At 45.8% G+C, this 22,171-nt stretch overlaps 1 protein-coding gene across 2 annotated transcripts in view; it reads left to right on the plus strand.

Moving 5' to 3' along the window:
• The window catches only part of LOC142280557 (Fc receptor-like protein 5), a 283,892-nt gene extending 271,083 nt beyond the window's left edge, over positions 1-12,809 (plus strand). For both annotated transcript variants that reach the window (XM_075332750.1, XM_075332753.1), the window contains one exon: positions 12,121-12,809. In XM_075332750.1, the coding sequence (XP_075188865.1) occupies positions 12,121-12,233 (113 nt within the window). In that variant the 3' untranslated portion in view covers positions 12,234-12,809. The remainder of the gene's footprint in view (positions 1-12,120) is intronic.
• Positions 12,810-22,171: the final 9,362 nt, after the last annotated feature.

Below are 22,171 nucleotides of genomic sequence, written 5' to 3' on the forward strand. Positions count from 1 at the left end.
AATCACATGTTTCTCAACGCTGGCAGGAAACTAGCCAGGTCTTTCACCGGGAAGGAACAACCACAGGAAGGGCAGTCTCCAGTCAAGCAGACTGCCTATACCAAACATGGTATCCATCCACAGACAGCTGTTTCGGTGTATTTGCCCCTCATCAGTGTGGAGTAGGAAACTGGCTAGTGGGGGCAATGCCTAGTAGAAGACTATATAGGTAAGGATGGTTGACCTCGGGGAGATCAACATCCAACACCGCGGAGCACCATCACGTGTTTCTCAACGCAGTGATTCTAGAGCAATGCCCCCTGGGAAATATTGAAAACAAGAAAGCCTGCGGAGACACCATCACATGTTTCTCAACGCTGGCAGGAATATTTCCCAGGGGGCATTGCTCTAGAATCACTGCGTTGAGAAACATGTGATGGTGTCTCCGCAGTGGTGGATGTTGATCTCCCTAAGGTCAACCATCCTTGCTTATGTAGTCTTCTACTAGGCAATGCTCCCACTAGCCAGTTTGCTACTCCACACTGATGAGGGGCAAATACCCCGAAACAGCTGTCTGTGGATGGATACCATGTTTGGCATAGGTGGTCTCCTTGACTGGAGACTGCCCTTCCCATGGTTGTTCCTTCCCGGTGAAAGACCTGGCTAGTTTCCTGCCAGCGTTGAGAAACATATGATGGTGTCTTCACAGGCTTTCTTGTTTTGAATATTTCCCAGGGGGCATTGCTCTAGAATCACTGCGTTGAGAAACACATGATGGTGTCTCCGCGGTGTTGGATGTTGATCTCCCTAAGGTCAACCAACCTTGCTGATGTAGACTGTGGAATGCCGACCACAAGAGGTAGTAATGGCAGATACTATAACAGCTTTTAAAAAAGGGCTGGATGATTTCCTCAGTACATACAACATTGTTGGTTATAAGTGACTTTGTGACAAAATGTAAAACTGGTGGAGGAAGGTTGAACTAGATGGACCTAGGTCTTTTTTCAACCTAAGTAACAATGTAACTATGTAACCATGTTTATTTCCATGTATACGTTTGGAAACTAGCGAACCCACCGAAGGACCCAAAACAGAGGTATCACAACCCGACTGCATAGCCATACACTTAGAAATCATGGCCGCCTCCCGCACACCTGTTCTCCAGGGGGGACACCAAGGCCTAAGATTGACCTGAGGAGTGGAAGACCACGGAAGACAAGACTGGTTTAATGGAGAAAATATACACATCCAGACCGTCATCCTCTACACAGCCTGGGGGGCAGTTTTTCAGATGGAATAATACGTTGGGGTTTACGCGCAAAAAACAACCTATTAACCGTACACCCAAGTGTAGGATCGGGGAAAAATAAAGACCTAATAAAATCCTGAGAAGTGTGAGAGGTTTCCTCTCTTTGACCCGGAAAATCCATAGTTCTAAAAGAGGGAAAAATGGAGGAGACATATGTAACCAGATCGTTTTCCTCAACCCGACCTGGGAGGGTGGCTTTTTAGATGAAATTACGGTTTTGAGTTTTTGTTGACAAACCACAATATAGGGACCCTTGTGACCACAGACGATACAGGCTCTTTACCTATGGCAAACTGCAGACGACCTAGAATGAGAGGAGGCAAACCCCCTCCAGCATGGGTTTGTCAGACTGCACCAGAGGAAAATCCTCCCGAGGAGGGAAAACAGGGAACCGGGTCACAGTTGGTCTCTCCCTGAGGTGTCTACATGTATCTACCCTAATAGCGAGAAACATAGTGGCCTCCAGTGACTTTAGATCAGTATACTGGACTAGAGATCCCTCAGCCGATCATACAACAACCCCCCCTGAATGAACGGACTCCTGAGAGCCAGATCATTCCATTGGGTGTCTGTGGCCCATCTCCGGAACTCAGAGCAGTACTCAGCCAGCCACGTCCCCTGCTGGAGAATATGGAGATTAGATTCCTCAAGGGAGATGCCATCAGGATCACCATAGACCAAGGCCAAGGGTGCAAAAAACTCATCCACTGACGGTAACGCCAAATAATCGGTTGGCAGAGAGAAGGCCCAGGACTGGGGATCTCCACACAACAGGGAGTGTACAATGCCCACTCACTGCTCCTCACACCCTGAGGAATGAGCCCGAAACCTGAAGTATAAGTTATAGGCCTCTCGGAAAACCACAAATTTATCATGCTTTCCAGTAAACCTACACAGATCTACAAAATATTTTTTGTAATCAATGCAGGTGACTTTGTATTTTTCTGAATCCTCTTTTTGTCCTTACTTCATGTATATAGATTCTCTGTAGCACGTATAGTTTCCATGGAGCAGCATCATTATTATAACGTATAGGAAATATACTGGCAACATTAAGAGCACAGTGATCTACAGATCAGAATACAAGGCGTCACCACAAAACAGGTTATATTGAGCCAACATAATTTCACATGCAAAATAGAAACCAGAATCTGAGCAGAAATGAAAAGTGCTGACATTAGATTGTCACAGATTTGTCATGGTTGTCCCTATATGACATCTAGCAGTATCTGCCATCATTGAGTCATTGCTCCATTACTGTAATGTCCTGGTGACAACGCTTGCCTTGTTCAGTCTTACATCCCCAAGATCTGGGGGGAAGAAATCTAAATGTGATGAAGTGCAGAAACAGTGACATCCAGGACACTGGGGGCATTCAGCGGTTCCTCAACATCTTCTACATATTCTGGAGATTTATTTTTTCCTGAGAAGTTCTCACAGATCCACTTGAAGCTTTTCCAAGATCTCAGTTCCTTATCATTTCGAGTTTCTTCAAACACATCATCTCTCATATCTCACTGATCTGAGGACCAACAAATCCCCCTTCCTTCAGTTTTGCTGGTGAAATGCTGGAGAATTTCGGTGACATGTGCTGGACCCTTGTGAACTTGTCTTTGGATTTTACAAAGTCTTTAATCAATGCCAACTTTATATGTAGTAGAAGTAGAGGAAGAAAGATTATTGTTGGAGCAACTAAAGGATTATGCTGAACATTGTCTGTACCTGGAGCAGAGATATTTCTCTGTCCCCGATCACGAGGGACATAATGCTCTACTGGATTTCTAGTGTACCATAAACACAAGGGGCAATAATATCTTGTGAAACCTTGCATTCCCATTAGACCAATCACTTTCACTTTTCCACAGATATTCCATTGATGATGCTTATATTGTACAGCATCCAAAAAAACTGACAGAATTTCATGACTTTCCTTTAGATGACATGAGTGAGCAATAGGGATTGATGGTTTCATATTTCTATTGTGAAGTAACACGGCTTTCACACTTCTCTGGGATAAGTTGATAAACAATCACCAATCTGCAACAAAATACTCTGGATTCAGTTCTTCAGAGAGGCCATTCATATTGTTACAGTACACCATTGCTCTATCAACTGTGAAAAATTGTGTTAAGTGTTACTTTTGTTTCGGTAATAACACACTTTGACATCATCATGAACAAGATTCTTGTGTTTCAGGGGGGCCCAGCATATCACACGAGGGGCCCAGCATATCACACAAGGAGCCCAGCATATCACACGAGGCCCGGCATATCACACAAGGAGCCCGGCATATCACACGAGGGGCACGGCATATCACACGAGGGGCACGGCATATCACACGAGGGGCACGGCATATCACACGAGGGGACCAACACATCACATGAGGGGCCTGGCACATCATACGAGGGGCCTGACACATCACACAAGGGGCCCGGCACATCACACAAGGGGCCCGGCATATCACACGAGGGGCCCGGCATATCACACGAGGGGCCCGGCATATCACACGAGGGGCCCGGCATATCACACGAGGGGCCCGGCATATCACACGAGGGGACTGGAATATTACATGAGGGGCCCAGCATATCACACGAGGGGCCCGGCATATCACACGAGGGGACTGGAATATTACATGAGGGGACCAGCATATCACATGAGGGGCCCAGCATATCACATGAGGGGACCGGCATATCACACAACGTGTCCAGCTTATCACACAAGGGGCTCGGCGTATCACACAAGGGGCCCAGTATATCACACGAGGGGCCCGGCATATCACACCAGGGGCCCGGCATATCACCCGAGGGGCCCGGCATACATTGAAAATGCAGAAATAATTGAATAACAAAAATACTATCTGTAAGTGTGATTGGAGTTCAGGCTGTACCTGGGCCGAGACCAGCAGATCCACAATGCGGAAGTTGTTGTACCAACTGAGATCGCAGTTCTTGTGACAGAGTCTGCATCAGGTGTACTAATGCTGCAGCCTGAGCCATAAGAGCTCAGAAGAAATGCTTGGGCCTGTTATTATGTCACGACGCAGACTAGGAGAGAGTTGGTCATGAGCCAAATCACACAACAACAGGGGTTACACCACAACAAACAAGCGGCACACCAGGGACACTGTAACAACGGAGGGCCCAAGCACTAATTATAAGGAAGATGGGCACCTCCTCCACTTACCTGCCACTGTACCCTGCTCTCCTAGCCAGTCCTAATACAGGTTCCTCACCTGTTACCGAGCAGCAAACTGAAGCCCTGAAAAGACCCTACAATAGTCCCTGGCTAGTGAGTGGGCAGGTAAGAGATAACAGCCTCACTGCTGCACTGAAAGAACACAACAGGGAAGCTCCTTCCATCTCCTGGTTCAGCATCCAAATAGCAAAGAGAATAACCGGCACCCTCTGCTTGTAGCAGAGGGTATATAAAGGGTTGGGAGTGGTCCTAAAATGGAGACACCTGAGCAGGAGTCAGAAGCTGCTGGAAAGCAAACTGACATTAACCCTACAACTGCCAAAAGAAAGGAAAACACGTTAATTGTTGTGAATGTCATCAGAGTGGGTGCTGGTGTGGAGCTCCCTCTGGTGGCAAGAAATGGTAATGAAGCTGAGTCTGAATCTGTGACTCAAACAGGTGATGGAATTAATTAGGAATCCAGAAAGTCCTATTGTAGATCAGCCTAGTGTATTTAGTTTATTTATAGTTTCTGCTTGGCGGCCGCCGATTATCTATATTTTCCTGCTTCTTCTGAAGATGACTGGCAGTTTTCCCTTCAGTTTCTCCCATTTCTTCTGTGCCTGAATCTACTTTAAATAAGTTTACTGTTTCTTTGCTTAATTGCTGGATTTGACTTAAGAGTGTTTCTGCATATTCCATTTGGTTCTGTGTTTGTTTTCTTGTATGTGAGAATCTGTCTCTCTGCTTTTGTGAGCAGGGCAGTTCCTCCAGCAAGAAAGGGAGCTTGCTCTCTGTTCATGTTTTGATTATTTGCACTTTAGAATATGGTTTGTTCTGTGATTTTTTTTCTTCCCATTATATCTGCAGTTCTGTTTAAAGTGTCTAGCACAAGAGTACCTGATATAGTGTGAGAGAGTCTGTGTGGTCTTAGTATTTTTTTTCTTTCAGGAGTTTGGTATTTTTTGCAGGGTTTTTTGCTGGCCGCAATCAGTTATCTTTCCTGTCCTGTTGTATCTAGTAAGTCGGGCCTCACCTTTGCTAATCTATATTTTTTATCTGCGTATTGTGTTTTCTTATATCACCATTGTTGCATGTTGGGGGCTTGCTATTTCTTTGGGGACTGCTACGAGGCAACTTAGGATTCCTCATTTCTATCTTTTAGGTGCAGCAAGTTTCTCCGTCAGTGACGAGGTGTCTAGGTGTGTTAGGAACATCTCACTGGTACTTCTAGTGTTGTCCGATAGATAGAGGATTGTAGTCAGCTCAGTTTCCAACTACTCTTGTGGGGTTTTTTTTTCCTGATTAATGGGATTTTTCCTGATCGTCCATGGTTACCAGATCATAAAAGTATCACAGGTACTAAAAAAGAAGGAAAAAAAAAATTATTCTGTATATTTTTCCTCTTATTTTTTTGGGTTCCGTGGCAGATCTTTTGCTGGCATGGATATAACCAGTTGTCTGATGGTGTTGAGCATCTCTCCTCTGAGGTTCAGGGTGTATCGGCTTATCTTACACAGACTCCTGTTGTAGAACCTAAAGTTCCCGTTCCTGAATTTTTCTCGGGGGATAAATCTAAATTCCTGAACTTTAAAAATAATTGTAAATTGTTTTTTGCCTTAAGACCTAAGTCTTCAGGGAGCCCCGTGCAGCAGGTTCGGATCGTCATCTCCTTGTTGTGTGGTGACCCTCAGGACTGGGCTTTTTCTTGGATGCTGGTGATCCGATTCTTGCTGATGTGGATTCTTGTTTTCAGTCCCTGGGATTGTTGTATGATGAACCCAATGTTATTGATCAAGCTGAGAAGGCCTTGATGGCTTTGGTCCAGGGTCAGGATCCTGCTGAAATTTTTTGTCAGAGATTCAGAAAATGGGTGGTTCTTACCAGGTGGAATGATGATGCTCTTGTGGCACTTTTTTGGAAGGGTCTCGTGGATCAGTGAAGGATGTTATGGAGGGATTTGCTACTCCTTCTGGTCTCGATGCCTCTATGACTTTAGCCATTCAGATTGATAGACGTTTACGCGAGCGCAGAGCAATTCATACTGATGTATTGCTTGCGGAACAGTCTTCGGAGCCTATGCAGTGTGATGAGGTCCTCTCTAATGCTGAGCGGCAGGGTTTAGACGGAGGAACAAGTTGTGTTTCTATTGTGGAGACGCGTCTCACACGATCTCTGTCTGCCCTAAACGGGACAAGAGATTTGCTCGTTCATTTACTGTGGGGACTGTGCAACCTAAATTTCTTTTGTCCATCTCTTTGATTTGCTCTTTATCCTCATTTTCGGCTATGGCCTTTCTTGATTCAGGGACCGCCCTGAACTTGATGGATTTTGGGTTTGCCAAGACTTGTGGCTTTCCTATGGTTCCTTTACAGACTCCTGTTCCTTTAAGGGGCATTGATGCTACTCCCTTAGATGAGGATAAACCCCAGTTTTGGTCCCAGGTGACTATGAGGGTTGCAGCAGCTCATCAGGAGGATTGTAAATTCTTAGTATTACACAAGTTGCATGATATTTTGGTGCTGGGATTCCCTTGGCTGCAGCCCCATAATCCAGTTCTAGATTGGAGACCCTTGTCTGTGGTTAGTTGGGGTTGTCATTGTGTGCATAATGACCTTTCTGTGTTGTCTATTTCTGCTCAGACACACGATGTACCTGAATATTTGTCACATTTCCTTGATGTGTTTAATGAGACTGGTTCTGATCCTTTGCCCCCCCTTCTCCCAGTGTGATTGTGCCATTGACTTGGTGCCAGGTTGCAAATTTCCTAAGGGACGGGATTTTCAATCTACCTGTGCCTGAACATTATGCTATGAGATCCTATATTAAGGAATCATTGGAGAAAGGTCATATTAGACCATCCTCGTCACCTATGGGTGCCGTTTTTTTCTTTGTGTCCAAGAAGGATGGGTCGTTGAGACCTTATATTGACTATCGCCTCCTTAATAAAATCACTGTTAAATATCAGTATCCTCTGCCCCTGATGTCAGATCTGTTTTCCAGAGTAAAGGGGGCTAAGTGGTTTACGAAACTTGATCTTAAGGGGGCGTACAATCTCATTCAAATTAAAGAGAGTGATGAATGGAAGATGACCTTTAATACCCCGGAGGGGCATTTTGAGCACCTTGTGATGCCTTTTGGGCTCACTAATGCCCCCTCCGTCTATCAATCATTCATGAATGATATTTTTCGGGAGGTAATTGGCAAATTTCTGATCGTCTATTTGGATGACATCTTGATTTTTTCTGATGATTGGGACTCTCATGTGCAGCTGGTCCAGAAAGTTTTTCAGATACTTTGGGAAATTTCATTGTACATTAAGGGGTCAAAATGTCTCTTTGGCATGTAGAAAATTTCCTTTTTGGGGTTTATTTTGTCCCGTCTTCTATTAAAATGGATCCGGTCAGGGTTCAGACCATTTAAGACTGGGTTCAGCCGACCTCTTTGAAATCCCTTCAAAAATTTCTGGGATTTGCCAATTTCTACCGTTAATTTATAGGCAATTTCTCGAGTGTGGTTAAATCTTTGAATGATTTGACCAAAAAGGGAGATGATGTTGAGAATTGGACCCCAGAGGCCATTATGGCCTTCCAGGAGCTTAAAAGGCAGTTCACTTCTGCCCCAGTCCTGCAGCAACCTGATGTGTCTCTTCCGTTTCAAGTGGAGATAGATGCCTCAGAGATCGGAGCAGGAGCTGTTTTGTCTCAAAGAGATCCTAGGAGACACAGTGGGGGAGGGTCTCACAATAAATTATAGGAGACACAGCGGGGGAGGGTCCCACAATAAATTATAGGAGACACAGCGGGGGAGGGTCCCACAATAAATTATAGGAGACACAGCGGGCGAGGGTCCTACAATAAATTATAGGAGACACAGCGGGGGAGGGTCCTACAATAAATTATAGGAGACACAGCGGGGGAGGGTCCTACAATAAATTATAGGAGACACAGCGTGGGAGGGTCCCACAATAAATTATAGGAGGCACAATGGGGGAGGGGGCCACAATAAATTATAGGAGACACAGTGGGGGAGGGGGCCACAATAAATTATAGGAGACACAGCGGGGGAGGGTCCCACAATAAATTATAGGAGACACAGCAGGGGAGGATCCCACAATTAATTATAGGAGACAGTGGGGGAGGGTCCCACAATAAATTATAGGACACACAGTGGGGGAGGGTCCCACAATAAATTATAGGAGACACAGCGGGGGAGGGTCCCACAATTAATTATAGTAGACAGTGGGGGAGGTTCCCACAATAAATTATAGGAGACACAGTGGGGGAGGGGGCCACAATAAATTAGAGGTGACGCAGTCGGGTGTAATGAGCGAGGTGCGTGTGTAGTGTAGGGTGTTATGAGTGGGGTGTATGTGTAGTGTAGGGTGTAATGAGCCAGGTGTACTGTTATGCTAGGGACGGCGAAGAACTAAGCGCATGTTCAAAGAGAACGGAAGGGAAACCCTGTGTCTAGGAAAGATGGTGACCCTGACTGAACCTACTGCTGGTTCCTGGGGTCCCTCACCACCCTGGATAGGTTTCTCACCTATGCACTGAGCCAAATACCTGACCCTAAGTGTCCTAAAGCTGGACTTTAAATATGGAACGGATGGGATGAGCTCTTCATCAGCCCCACAAATCACTATAGAAGACACAAAGGTGACACATGGGGAAAATGTATGAACTACTTATCCACAGATGACTCAGGTAGACGTTCACCAGAGGTTTAAGCAGCTGTACCACAGAGGAGTATAAGCCACCTGCTTGCAACCTTGGCTTGAAGGAACTGAAACTATCACCAGCAGCAGTCCAAGGGTATTAAAACAAAAAAAGAATGCTGATGATCAGGAGCTGGGTGGAAGGTGAGCTCCTGCTGGGTCCAAAAGGGAGGAGATGAATCTAGCAGGAAAGCTCCTATACCAATGAATACTGACAGCGGGAACAATGGACAGTCAGGGAGCATTCTGCACAGCCAAACACTGTGACCATTGATGGCCAGAAACCACATGACTGCCTGTCACCCGTGACACACCCGTGACGTGTACATGTAGTGTAGGGTGTATGCGTAATATACCGCCATTGTGCTGGTTACAGCCATATGTTCGTTGCCATGAGCTTTGTTACTAATAAATTATTGTTTTGCATTTTTTGTGCCTCAGGAGTCACCGCTGATGATGAAGATTCAAGGAGAAAGAATAAACTTTTCCCACTCTGTTTATGGCAGAGCAAGCATGCAGAGCATATGAAGTCTGCAGTCAGAATGCATCCAAAACGCAGCTTTTTGGCTGCGTTTTGAAATGCACATGCAGTGACAAAACGCTGCAGAATATTTGTCACTGCAGAATGCAACGTGCGCACATACCCTTACACAGCCAGCAGCCGCCATCATTCATGTGTGCACCACTAATACCGTGCAGGAGATAGCGATAAACTAATAGCAGCCACAGCTTACCCAGCTGCCAGTGCACGCCCTACACGGCACGGAGCTGGGGAATGGCGCCCACCTGATGGATGTTCATTTCGGTGGTTACCTTCGTCACTTTTGTCTGTGCCTCTTTCCCTCTCTCACACCATTTTACCATCAATAAAGACTCACGTTTGCATTAGGACGTCTGATTGTTTTTTCTTTTTTGTCGAGGTTCCCTTCTTGTGATCTATCCGGTGTCCTTATACTTTACACACTTGATCTTTGATCAATATTGATGTTAACAATATGAATGTGTTGTTGTTGAAAATTCCTTAAACTTTAAGGAGGTAGAGGACCTGCGAGACATTTGTGATGTCACCATATGAACGCGTCCTGGGTGAGAGGCGGTATTGTTAGTGTCAGGAGGAAAGTTGGGTCAAGGTCATTAGGACAGAACCATCTGCAGAATCAGCAGACAATGAAAGGGTTAAATAGTCCAGAGTCAAGTCTGTGAGGGGAATCCGGAGATATGACGATAAATTATGATATTCAGTCATGTCAGTCAGCCCTCCTGATGTCACCCCCCCTCCCTTCTCTCACAGAGATCCTTCTCAGATGCCAACATCTGGAAAGGTGTCAAACCCAGTACACATCCAAAGGCAATCTCCTATGATATGGAGATTAGGTGTCTTGGCAGGCCTTTACAACAAAGGGAGAGGAAGACTCCCTGGGGGGTTGTGTCCATTCATCAAAGAGAGTGGACAGGGACTTGGCAAAACCAAAAGGAAGCTAGTCACAGCAGGAGAGCATACTGCTGGCTCCGTAATATCATACACAGTTATGATATTACCGTGCGTCTCAGCCATACACCCCCTACATCGTTAGAATCGGGACTTCGAGCTGAATCTCTGCATGTCTCGAAGTCTATGTGGCGCCCTGGGGCGGCGAGATATAGAGAACTGCTAGTAGGAGTCCGGTAAATGAGTCGTGCTTGGACTCAAAATGCAGAGGGGACCCAGGCAGATCTGATGACACCAGAACCGTCCCGATTGGACCTCCCAGTCCGGAGTTGCGGGTAATAGTCCCTTCTGGGATATTACTCTGACTCAAGGCAGGGGGAGTGGCAGTGCTTCCCTCTGAGGTCACGAAGGTAGGAGGGGACAGGGATTCGGCCAGGTTGATAACCACAGTTCGGACATTTTGCTTGTTCTTGCTCGGGGGTCTTGTGTCTGAGAACACATGTGAGGAAGTTCCTGGAAACCTGGTCTAACAGCACCCCCCTGTGGCCAGACGCACAAGGTAACTGCTTGAATTGTATGCCTGTTTGTAATCCATACCTTGCCTGTAAATGTACTCTGACCTAACTGTATATTCTGTAGATTCCATATTGTATATATTGTAGTTTCTAGTGTGGCTTAGGCCGATTAAATTATATAATTAATCTTGGGCTGTTCTGTTATCTCGATCTTGAATCCCACATCTGTGTGCTCGGTTAATAGTTACCGTAAATCGGTTGGTGGCAGCGAGTTTGTGCCAAGGATCATTGTGGGCTAGCCAGTGAGATTCAGGGAGGTTTTTATATATTTCGTCCGCGGAGGTCGGGGGAATATATACCCTACTCTCACCAGGAGCCCTTCAAGCATCGGCACAGTAGAATAGCGGCCTCCTTGCTTATTGTCGGGCAATTCCATAATTGGCCTGACTATAAGAGGGGCGCTAGAGAGCGCATCACGTGCTCTGTCTGTCGGGATGTATAAAGGAGGGGTGTGACTCCCGCTTGTTAACCCCCGAACGTGACATATTGGTGGCAGCGGTGCGATTTCTGAGTGACTCCCCCGGCTGTTCATGACAAAGTCCAAGTATTAATCTGAAGAGTTACCCTACAGATGGTAGATGAGGGGCCAGGGAGGTGCACCCGGGGCAGTAAACACAAGAACTGGCATCAGAGAGGTTACACAGGGCCCTGTGCTCCCCGTTGGGCGCTGAGTGGGGTTGGTCTTGGAAACCATGGGCTGGAAAGCGAGATGTAATCTGGATACTTAGGAGGAAAGACTCCTCTGACCAGGCGCAGGTAGCGGATACAGCCGGTGCTGGAGCGGCAGAGTCCCAGCTAGTGTCCATTAGGGTGTGATCAGAGGAGGCAGCCGGAAGATGGTGGAGGAGTCTGTGTTTGGGTGGAATTCTCTGTTATTGCTGGTGATATTTTCAGTTACACGTCTTCCTGATCTCCTGAATTTCTCTCCGTCCTGTAGGTTTTCTCCCGTGGTCTCCGCACGTCTTCACGCACGGGGCGGTGTGCGTCCTCTTCTCTTTACTGCTGCTGGGTTTCCTCACTGACCTCTGGAGAATGAAGAAACGCTCATAAAAGCGGATGACTAAGAAAGAGGCGTCACGTAGAGGAGACGTCAAACCGCGCCTGGCGCCAATATAACGCACTGCGCCGCTGACAAGCTATAAATCTTCTGACTGCTACACGGTTATTACATAAGGCCACTGCTAGGGCCCCTCACTTCTGTCCGCGGGGCCCGGGGCCCAGCCTCATCCTCTTCTATACGATTCTGTTCTGCATGTGATGTTATAAAGCAAAGGACTGGAATGATTATACAGCCTGCAAAATATCGCCATATAGTGCCAAAATATTACTGACATGTTCAGCCTACAGAGTAATAACATATGGTGCTATATAACATTGCCATATAGTGCTTACATATTACTGCTATAGCTATCCCACTGTAGATCTGCAGCGCTGGGGTCCTGGGTACAAGTCCCACTAGGGCGACATATTCAAGGAGTGTTTGCGTGGGTCTCCTCCGGGGTCTCCCGTTTACTCCATCACTCCAATAGGGAGTTTAGATTGTGAGCCACAATGGGGACAGCGATGACGCCTGTAAACTGCTGTGGAATTAATGGCGCTATGTAAGTGAGTAAAATAAATAAATATAGTAGCAAAGTTTTACTGCCGTATACATCAGAGAGAATGCTGCCATACAGTGCCAAATTATTACAGCCATATCTAACCCACCACATAGTGCCAAGACAACACTGCCATATACATCAGATACAATATTTAGAGATAAATGAGTAGCGTAATATTGGTAATCGCTACACTCGTAACAAGGACTGTGTAATATTCGTGTATTCGTTACGGATAGTAAAATGAAAGTCAATGGGAAATGCGAGTCATTTTCTGCTGGACCCAACAGAGAGGTCCACAGGCCTGAGGAAAAGGCTGCAATGGATGGGAAAGTGATGACACTGAATGGGGAGAGGGGGAGAATATGCTGCACAGAGGTCTGAGGAGAGGCTGCGATGGAGTGAAAGTGATGACACTGAATGGGGAGAGGATGGAGAATGTGCTGCATATATTTCTGACTCACATGTGGTTTCTGGAAATGAGGATGTCACAGTATTACGCCACTTTTACACACAAGAACACCTACCAAACCGAAATTGCATTTTACAGGCCAAAAAGGTTAAGAAACAGTTTTTCCTGCATAATCACTTGTACATAAGGCTAAATAAAACAAAGGAAAAAAATATCCCTTTTAGTGTTTGTTCACACATAGTTAAAAGAAAAAGGTTTTGGTACCATGTTAGCCAGTTGAAAAATGATTGATTGCTCTCAGTGAGAGAAACAAAATTAAAATTTTGTAGTTGTGATACCTTTTAGTGGCTAACTAAAATAAAAATAAAATATGATGTTATAAAGCAAGCTTTCGAGACATCTCAGGTCTCTTCCTCAGGCATGGTATGACAAAATATCTGAAGAAACACAAATATATACACAAAACAGGGCAGAGCGATGCATAGTAAAAGGACATTTAAATAAACAAACACTGAGCTTAGAAAGTGAATCCTTAATTAGCTTTGATTAGTGGTGTGAGAGTGTTATTGTCCCAATATCCATGTAGGATCAGAGGTCTGGTGAGTCTCTGGAATGACTCCTCAGATTTTGTAATGGGCCATAAATCCTCCTGACAGGTTTAGTCCTGTGTCCACAGAGTAAAACATTGTGATGAATTTGTCTTCCCAGACACTGCGGTGGCTCTGTGATCTGAAGTTGCCTTTTAATATGACAACTTTCATGTGGTTTATGTTGTGTACTGGAGCACAGAAATGTTTGGCCACCGGGAAATGGATTTTTTTGTCTGTAATTGTGTGGCGGTGAGATCTCATCCTCGCTCTGTCTCTGTCCTGTTTCTCCAACATAGAGGCCCCCAATAAGACATATAGTGCACAGGATTAAGTACACCACGTTGGAAGAGGAACATGTGAATGTCCCAGGAATCTTATAGTCCTTCTGTGTGTCAGGGATCTGTATCCGGTCTTTGGTCTCTACATGAGCACAGGTTTTGCAGCTCTTTACATTGCAAGGATAAGTTCCTCTTGGTGTGTCTGAGGGCATTGAGCTTCGGATCATGATGCTACTTAAATTAGGAGGTTGCCTGTAGCACAGCAATGGAGGATCTTTGAATATTGTTTTTAACCAGTCATCCTTGTGTAGAATGTGGTGAAGTTTCTTGGCCGTACTTCTCAGTACCTCAAGCTGTGGGTTGTAGGTCACCACCAGAGGTACTCGACTATTTTCCTCTTTTTGTTTGTATTGAAGCAGTTCACTTCTAGGGGTCCTTGTGGCTCTAATGATCTGATCATCAATGGAGGTGGGGTCGTAGCCTTGGTTTAAAAATGTCTTTTTAAGATGGCTTAAGTGTTCATCCCTGTCTGCAGGGCTGGAACAGATACGATTATATCTGAGGGCCTGGCTGTAGACAATGGACTTTTTAATGTGTTTGGGATGGAAACTGTCCCATCTGAGGTATGTGGGACGGTCAATAGGCTTCCGATACACTGATGTCTGGATTGAGCAATTTTGAATTTTTATGGTGGTATCCCAGAAGTTGATTTCTGTTTTTGAGTGGTCCAATGTCAAGTTTATGGTTGGATGAAATGCATTAAATTTTTCATAGAATTTTAGAAGCTCTTGCTCAGATTCGGTACAGATTATTAAGATGTCATCTATGTAACGGAAATAGGCCAATGGCTTGATGGAGCCGGATCCTAAAAAGTCATTTTCCAGTTTAGCCATGAAAAGGTTGGCATACTGTGGTGCCATTTTGCTTCCCATAGCAGTTCCTGTGCGTTGTAGATATAGCTTCGCCAAAAGAGAAAAATCTGGTGAGTCTTAATACAGACTCAGAAGGTATCCCATTAGCTTCAAGAAACATTTGGCAGGCGCCACAAGCTACAAGGACCCCTAGAAGTGAACTGCTTCAATACAAACAGAAAGATGAAAATAGTCGAGTACCTGTGGTGGTGACCTACAACCCACAGCTTGAGGTGCTGAGAAGAACGGCCAAGATACTTCACCACATTCTACACAAGGATGACCGGTTAAAAACAATATTCAAAGATCCTCTATTGCTGTTCTACAGGCAACCTCCTAATTTAAGGAGCATCATGATCCGAAGCTCAATGCCCTCAGACACACCAAGAGGAACTTATCCTTGCAATGTAAAGAGCTGCAAAACCTTCGCTCATGTAGAGACCAAAGACCGGATACAGATCCCTAGCACACAGAAGGACTATAAGATTCCTGGGACATTCACATGTTCCTCTTACAACGTGGTGTACTTAATCCTGTGCATTATATATCCTATTGGGGGCCTCTATGTCTCTATGTTGGAGAAACAGGACACAGACTAAGAGCAAGGATGAGATCTCACCGCCACACAATTGCAGACAAAAAAATCCATTTACCTGTGGCCAAACATTTCTGTGCTTCAGGACACAACATAAACCATATGAAAGTTGCCATACTAAAAGGTAACTTCAGATCACAGAGCCATCACAGTGTCTGGGAATACAAATTCATCACAATGTTTAACTCTGTGGACACAGGACTCAACCTCTCAGGAGGATTTATGATGCATTACAAAATCTGAGAGGTCTGCTCCAGAGACTAAAGGCTGCTTTACACCAGACAATCTATTGTGCGATAGATCGTCGGGGTCACGGTTTTTGTGACGCACATCCGGCATCGCTGGCGATGCCGGCCTGTATGACACCTCCTAGCGACGCAGTATCGCTCACAAATCGTGAGTCGGGTACTGCTCGTTAGGTTCCATAATATCGTTTAATTTGGTTGATCATCGTTTCCGTGGTAGCACACGCCGCTCCGTGTGACACCACGGGAACGATGACCAGCTCACCTGCCTCCCGCGGCCGCCGCCGGCTCTATGTGGAAGGAAGGAGGTGGGCGGGATGTTTACATCCTGCTCATCTCCGCCCCTCCGCTTCTATTGGCCGGCGGCCGTGTGACGTCGCTGTGACGCCGAACGTCCCTCCCACTTCAGGAAGTGGACGTTCGCCGCCCACAGCGAGGTCGCACGAGAGGTAAGTATGTGTGACGGGGGTTACTGACTTTGTGCGACACGGGCAGCGATTTGCCCGTGACGCAGAAAGGACGGGGGCGGGTACGATCGATTGTGAAATCGCACAATCGAACGTACCATGTAAAGCAGGCTTAAGGGCACCAGGCCTCTGATCCTACATGGATATTGGGATAATAAAAAGCACACCACTAATCAAAGCTAATTAATTATTCACTTTCCAAGCTCAGTGTTTGTTTATTTAAATGTCCTTTTACTATGCATCGCTCTGCCCTGTTTTGTGTATATATTTGTGTTTCTTCAGATATTTTGTCATACCATTTTAATTTTGTTTCTCTTACTGAGAGCAATCAATCATTTCACACATAGTGTTTTGACTTTTTTTGTTTTACTTTTACAATTGGGGGGGTACTCACTTATACATTGTGTAGGTCCCTCTGTCATATATAATTTATAGTTAGCTATTCCCCATCACTTTACCAGGCCGGCTAGAGGATGCCCGTTGGTATTTTGATCTTTCACCTGAGGGGCCTCAAGTGGTCCTGTAACATACATTTTGGAGGGATTGCCATTACTTATACATTTGGGCGGTCCCTCCCTCATTGAGACTCAGATAGTGGAATACATATTCCATAGCAGTTTACAATGTGCCCATTGTGGTGTTGGGCTTTACCATCCTCCTCCTCTTAATTCTCCATGTCATTCTGCAGCCCTCAATTCAAGTTTTCAGAGCGTCTGCAGGTGTCAGGAAATCTGAGTGTGGTTAGGGCCCTGAGATGGCCAAATAACATATGTTTTGAATAGACTGCTCTTACTTATACATTTGGATAGTCCCTCCCTCATTGAGACTGAGATGGTGGAATACATATTCCATAGCAGTTTACAGTAAATCCATTGTGGCATTGGGCTTTACCCTCCTCCTCCTCCTCAAATTTCCCAGTCTGAAATGTAAATGTGTGTGGAAGCCAGAGAGCGAGAGCAGATTCTGTCTCGGATGGCAGACAAGGCCTCTTTCTCAAGCAGCAACCAATCTTCCATGACCATACAGTGTACTGTGGATACACGGAGGCTCGCCCATCCAATCCTCAACTTGGTCCTCCTTCCTTCCCCCATCATCAGTCACAGGAGACATTGGTTGGCTCTGGCCTCTTGCCGTGCAGGATTGAAGAGAGGCGTGAGGAGGTGGCGTGCGTTGATGCGCAAATATTTGAGAACCTACGGCCAGAAGAAAGCCACTTTGAGGAACATGATTTACTGTCCCCAGAGGTGGAGACTGATGATGATGAGACATAGTTGCCATCAGGTCAGCCTGCGATCTCATCTGGGAAGGAGGTTGAGATGGAAGATGAGGTGGTCGATGATGAGTCCACTTATCCAACCGGGACCATTGACATGCATAGCCAGCACAGCAACACAGAGGAAGACGGATATGTAGCATCAACACAGGCACCAGGGGGTAGTGGTTTACCCAGAGTGACAACTGGGTGAACTATTCCAAATAACACCCCCACTGTGGCCCAAGTCAGAGCAAGGGGTCGTTCAGCCACCATCTGTAATTTTTTTTCCTGAAAGCCCTTCAGAGAAAAACATTTTAATCTGTAGCATCTGCCATACCAAGTTGAGCAGAGGCCAGGACAAAGGCAACCTGAGCACCACCAGTATTCGGAACCACATGGCAGTCAAGCACCCCAGTAGGTGGGCCGAACACCAGGGTACCAAATTTGTGTCTGCGGGTCAAACCACTGCCTTGTCACCTGTGCTACGTCCTTCACAATCTGCTGTCCAGGAAGCAGGCACTCCTACATCCTGCGCACAAGGTGCAATTACACAGACACAGCAAACATCAACCACTTCCTCTTCCTTGTACCAGGGAAGTGTCCAGTTGTCCGTGCCTGAGATGTTGGAAAGGAAGTGTAAATAGTCAGCCAAGCACCCACAGGCACAAAACCTAAACATTGCTAAATTGCTAGCCGTGGAGATGATGACATTTAGGCTTGTAGGAACACAGTGTTTCCGTGAACTCTTGGCTGTGGCTGCCCCACGAAACAGTGTTCCAAGATGCCACTATTTTGCCCGTTGTGCCGTCCCTGCGTTACACAAGCACGTGTTAAACAATCTCAACTGTGCTCTGACCAACGCCGTAACCAGGAAGGTCCACCTAACAACAGACACGTGGACAGGTTGTTGTGGACAGGGACGATACATACATACATGACACACTGGGTGAACCTGGTGGAGGCTGGGACAAACTCACAAACTGTAGCATCACGCATCCTACCCACGCCAAGAATAGAGGGCCCAACCTCTACCAGCGTTTCCGCCTTATCATATGCCACTTCCTGTCTCCCTTCCTCCTCCTCCTCCTCATCCTCTGCTGAGTTACCCTCCCCACCACTGTCAAGCTGGGAGCTGTTCAGCAGTGCTTCAGCAAAACGGCCACAAGCTCTGCTGAAGCTGATCTGATAAGGTCACAAACCACACACTGCAGCAGAGCTGAGGCAAGGTAAAAAGGAGCAGACCAATCAGTGACTCTCACCGCTGCACCTGCAACCCAGCCTGGTCATTTGCGACAATGGGCGTAACCTGGTGGCGTCTTTAAAGTTCGGCAAGCTAGTACATGTGCCATGCATGGCTCATGTGCTGAACCTAGTTGTTCAGAAATGTATGAAAACTTACCCTGACTTGCCGTACCTACTCGAGAAGGTGCGCCATATTAATGCCTGTGATGGGGTCCTTCTCCGATATCACTGTAAAAACATTAAATATTTCGTAATACATCTAGATAATAGATCTACTGTATAGATGACAGAATTTATACTGGGGACGGGGGTCACTTTCCTCCGGAGAGTCAAAGCTGCAGCATGTCAGATGCTCAGGAAGACCCACACTGGAAACACATGCTGGCAGGCCTACAGCATATCACCATGGCATAACCATTCAGGAACCAGGGAAAGATGAATGAAGACTTCTACTGATTAAGTAAAGAAATGGACTAATATTGAGCTCATCATGTAAGCTAATGAAGAATACAAGTTTTCATTTCTGTAACTGAATTAATGAGCTATTCTATTTTTTGTCAATCATTTTTACTAAATATAAAATACATCTATGTATTTTTACATTTTTGAAGTCTATCTTTTTCCTTATACTTCATCGCGTATATAAAGAAAAATATATGTAAGACATTTATTTTTTACATTGCTGAGCCAGCCATTCTTGATTTTTTTCTCATTTTTTTGTACTGATTGCTTCACTTTGCACAAGAAGGGATAGATACGGAAGTGATGCTAATACCTCTTGCAAAGTATCAGGAATCGACAATTTTATGTTAAAAATCACGCAGAACCTAAAAATACGGATGAGGCTTCAAGTCGCATGAGTTTGTTTAAATGAAGAGTTTGCAAAGCCAAGAAGATCATGCTTTGACATGTCTTTGGAGGAAAAGGCGAGTCAAGTCACAAAGGATCATCCATTGATGGCTGGATCATCCCAGGAGATGATCGGATCTATAAATAGGTAAGACAATGGATTTTATCTCTTCTTGGTCTAAACAAAGTAAACTAAAGTTCACATACTCAGATATTTCTAATGTAGAGGAGCTCTGGGTAAGCCTTTATGGGGAGTGTGAACTTGAAAATTCACATGTAGAGTCTACGGTGTCTTTTAATAGAGCGAAACAGAAAATATGAAATGTCTGCCATTTGGTCCACGAATTTCACAAGTTAGTACTAGAGAAATTCACGGATTGTGTGAAAATTGAAACCGTACCACCTGAAATGCCAGAAAGCAATATTGGAGGAGTTGGTTTGCTCCTGTCCAACCAATGCTCCTTTACACCAATTACACTACCACCCTCGGTTACTCTTCCCACTTTTGAGGTGCACTCCGTACGAATCTACTCCCCTTCCAACCTACAACTGGCTGTCATTTATCGCCCCCCCAGGGCCAGGTACTGCCTTTTTTGACCATTTCACCACCTGGCTACTACATTTCCTTTCTACTGACATTCCCACCATCATCATGGATGACTTTAACATCCCCATTGACACTTCTCACTCATCTGTCTCTAAACTTCTAACACTCGCTTCTTCCTTCGGCCTCACCCAATGGTCCTCTGCAGGTACTCATAAAGATGGCCACACGCTGGACCTCATCTTCACTCGTCTCTGTTCCCTATCTAACCTCTCTAACGCACCTCTCCCCCTATCTGACCACAACTTACTCACATTCTCTTCCCTCTCTTCTCTAAGTACACAACCCTCCCTCCACAATCTTTCACACCCCCGCAGAACTCTCAATCACCTTGATTTACACTCACTTTCTCAGTCTCTTTTCCCTCTCGCAGACATTGCTTCTTCACACGATGCAGATGCTGCTGCCACTTTATACAACACTACAATCTCTACAGCTCTCGAATCAGCTGCCCCCCTCACACACACCAAAACCCGCACAATCAACAGGCAACCCTGGCACACGAACCAGATTAAAGAATTGAGACGGGCTTCCAGAATTGCTGAGCGCAGATGGAAGAGGTCTCATTCCACTGAGCACTTCATTGCATATAAACAGGCTCTCACCACTTTCAAGTCTGCACTCACTGCTGCAAAACAAACCTACTTCTCATCCCTCATATCTTCTCTATCCCACACCCTAAACAGCTATTCAACACTTTCAACTCTCTCCTCTGTCCCCCAGCACCACCTCCCTCTCCTTTCATCTCAGCTGAAGACTTTGCCTTTTTCTTCAAGCAGAAGATCGTCAACATCCGAGCAAGCTTTGGCCCACAATCACCACAGCCACTCCTCACAACTACTCAGCCTTCTTCCTCCAAATCAAGCTTCTCCACCATGACAGAAGATCATCTTTCCACTCTACTCTCAAGATCACATCTCACAACCTGCCTGCTTGATCCACTCCCATCCCACCTCATCCCAAATCTCACCACAGTCTTCATCCCAACCCTAACCCATCTCTTCAACCTATCACTAACAACTGGTGTATTCCCTTCATGCTTTAAACATGCCTCCATCACACCCATCCTCAAAAAGCCCTCCCTTGACCCTTCCTCTGTGTCAAACTATCGCCCCATATCATTTCTTCCTTATGCCTCAAAACTACTGGAACAGCATGTCCATCTTGAACTGTCCTCACACCTCTCTTCCTGCTCCCTCTTTGACCGGTTACAATCTGGCTTCCGACCACATCATTCCACTGAAACTGCTCTAACCAAAGTCACTAACGACTTACTAACCACAAAATCCAAGCGACAATACTCTGTCCTCCTCCTCCTGGACCTGTCCTCTGCCTTTGACACAGTGGACCACTCCCTTCTACTACAAATTCTCTCGTCTCTGGGCATCGCAGACTTGGCCCTATCTTGGATCTCCTCATACTTAACCAACCGAACTTTCAGCGTCTCCCATTCTCACACCACTTCCTCATCTCGCCCCCTATCTGTCGGTGTCCACCAAGGTTCACTTCTTGGACCCTTGCTGTTCTCCATTTACACCTTCGGCCTGGGACAGCTTATAGAGTCCCACGGCTTCCAGTATCATCTCTATGCTGATGACACACAGATCTACCTCTCTGGACCTGACATCACCTCCCTACTAACCAGAATCCCACAATGTCTGTCTGCTATTTCATCCTTTTTCTCTGCTCGATTCTTAAAATTGAACATGGACAAAACAGAATTCATTCTTTCCTCCTCATCACTCAACCCCCCCACCTGACATATTAATCAATGTCAATAGCTGCCCACTCTCCCCGGTCCCACGTGCTCGTTGTCTGGGAGTAATCCTAGACTCTGATCTCTCTTTCAAGCCAGACATCCAAGCCATCTTCACCTCCTGCCTCCTCCAACTCAAAAATATTTCCCGGATCCGTACATTCCTTTCCCAAGAAGCTGCAAAAA

The sequence above is a fragment of the Anomaloglossus baeobatrachus genome, chromosome 2 (assembly GCF_048569485.1).
Source record: "Anomaloglossus baeobatrachus isolate aAnoBae1 chromosome 2, aAnoBae1.hap1, whole genome shotgun sequence".
Taxonomy (NCBI): domain Eukaryota; kingdom Metazoa; phylum Chordata; class Amphibia; order Anura; family Aromobatidae; genus Anomaloglossus; species Anomaloglossus baeobatrachus.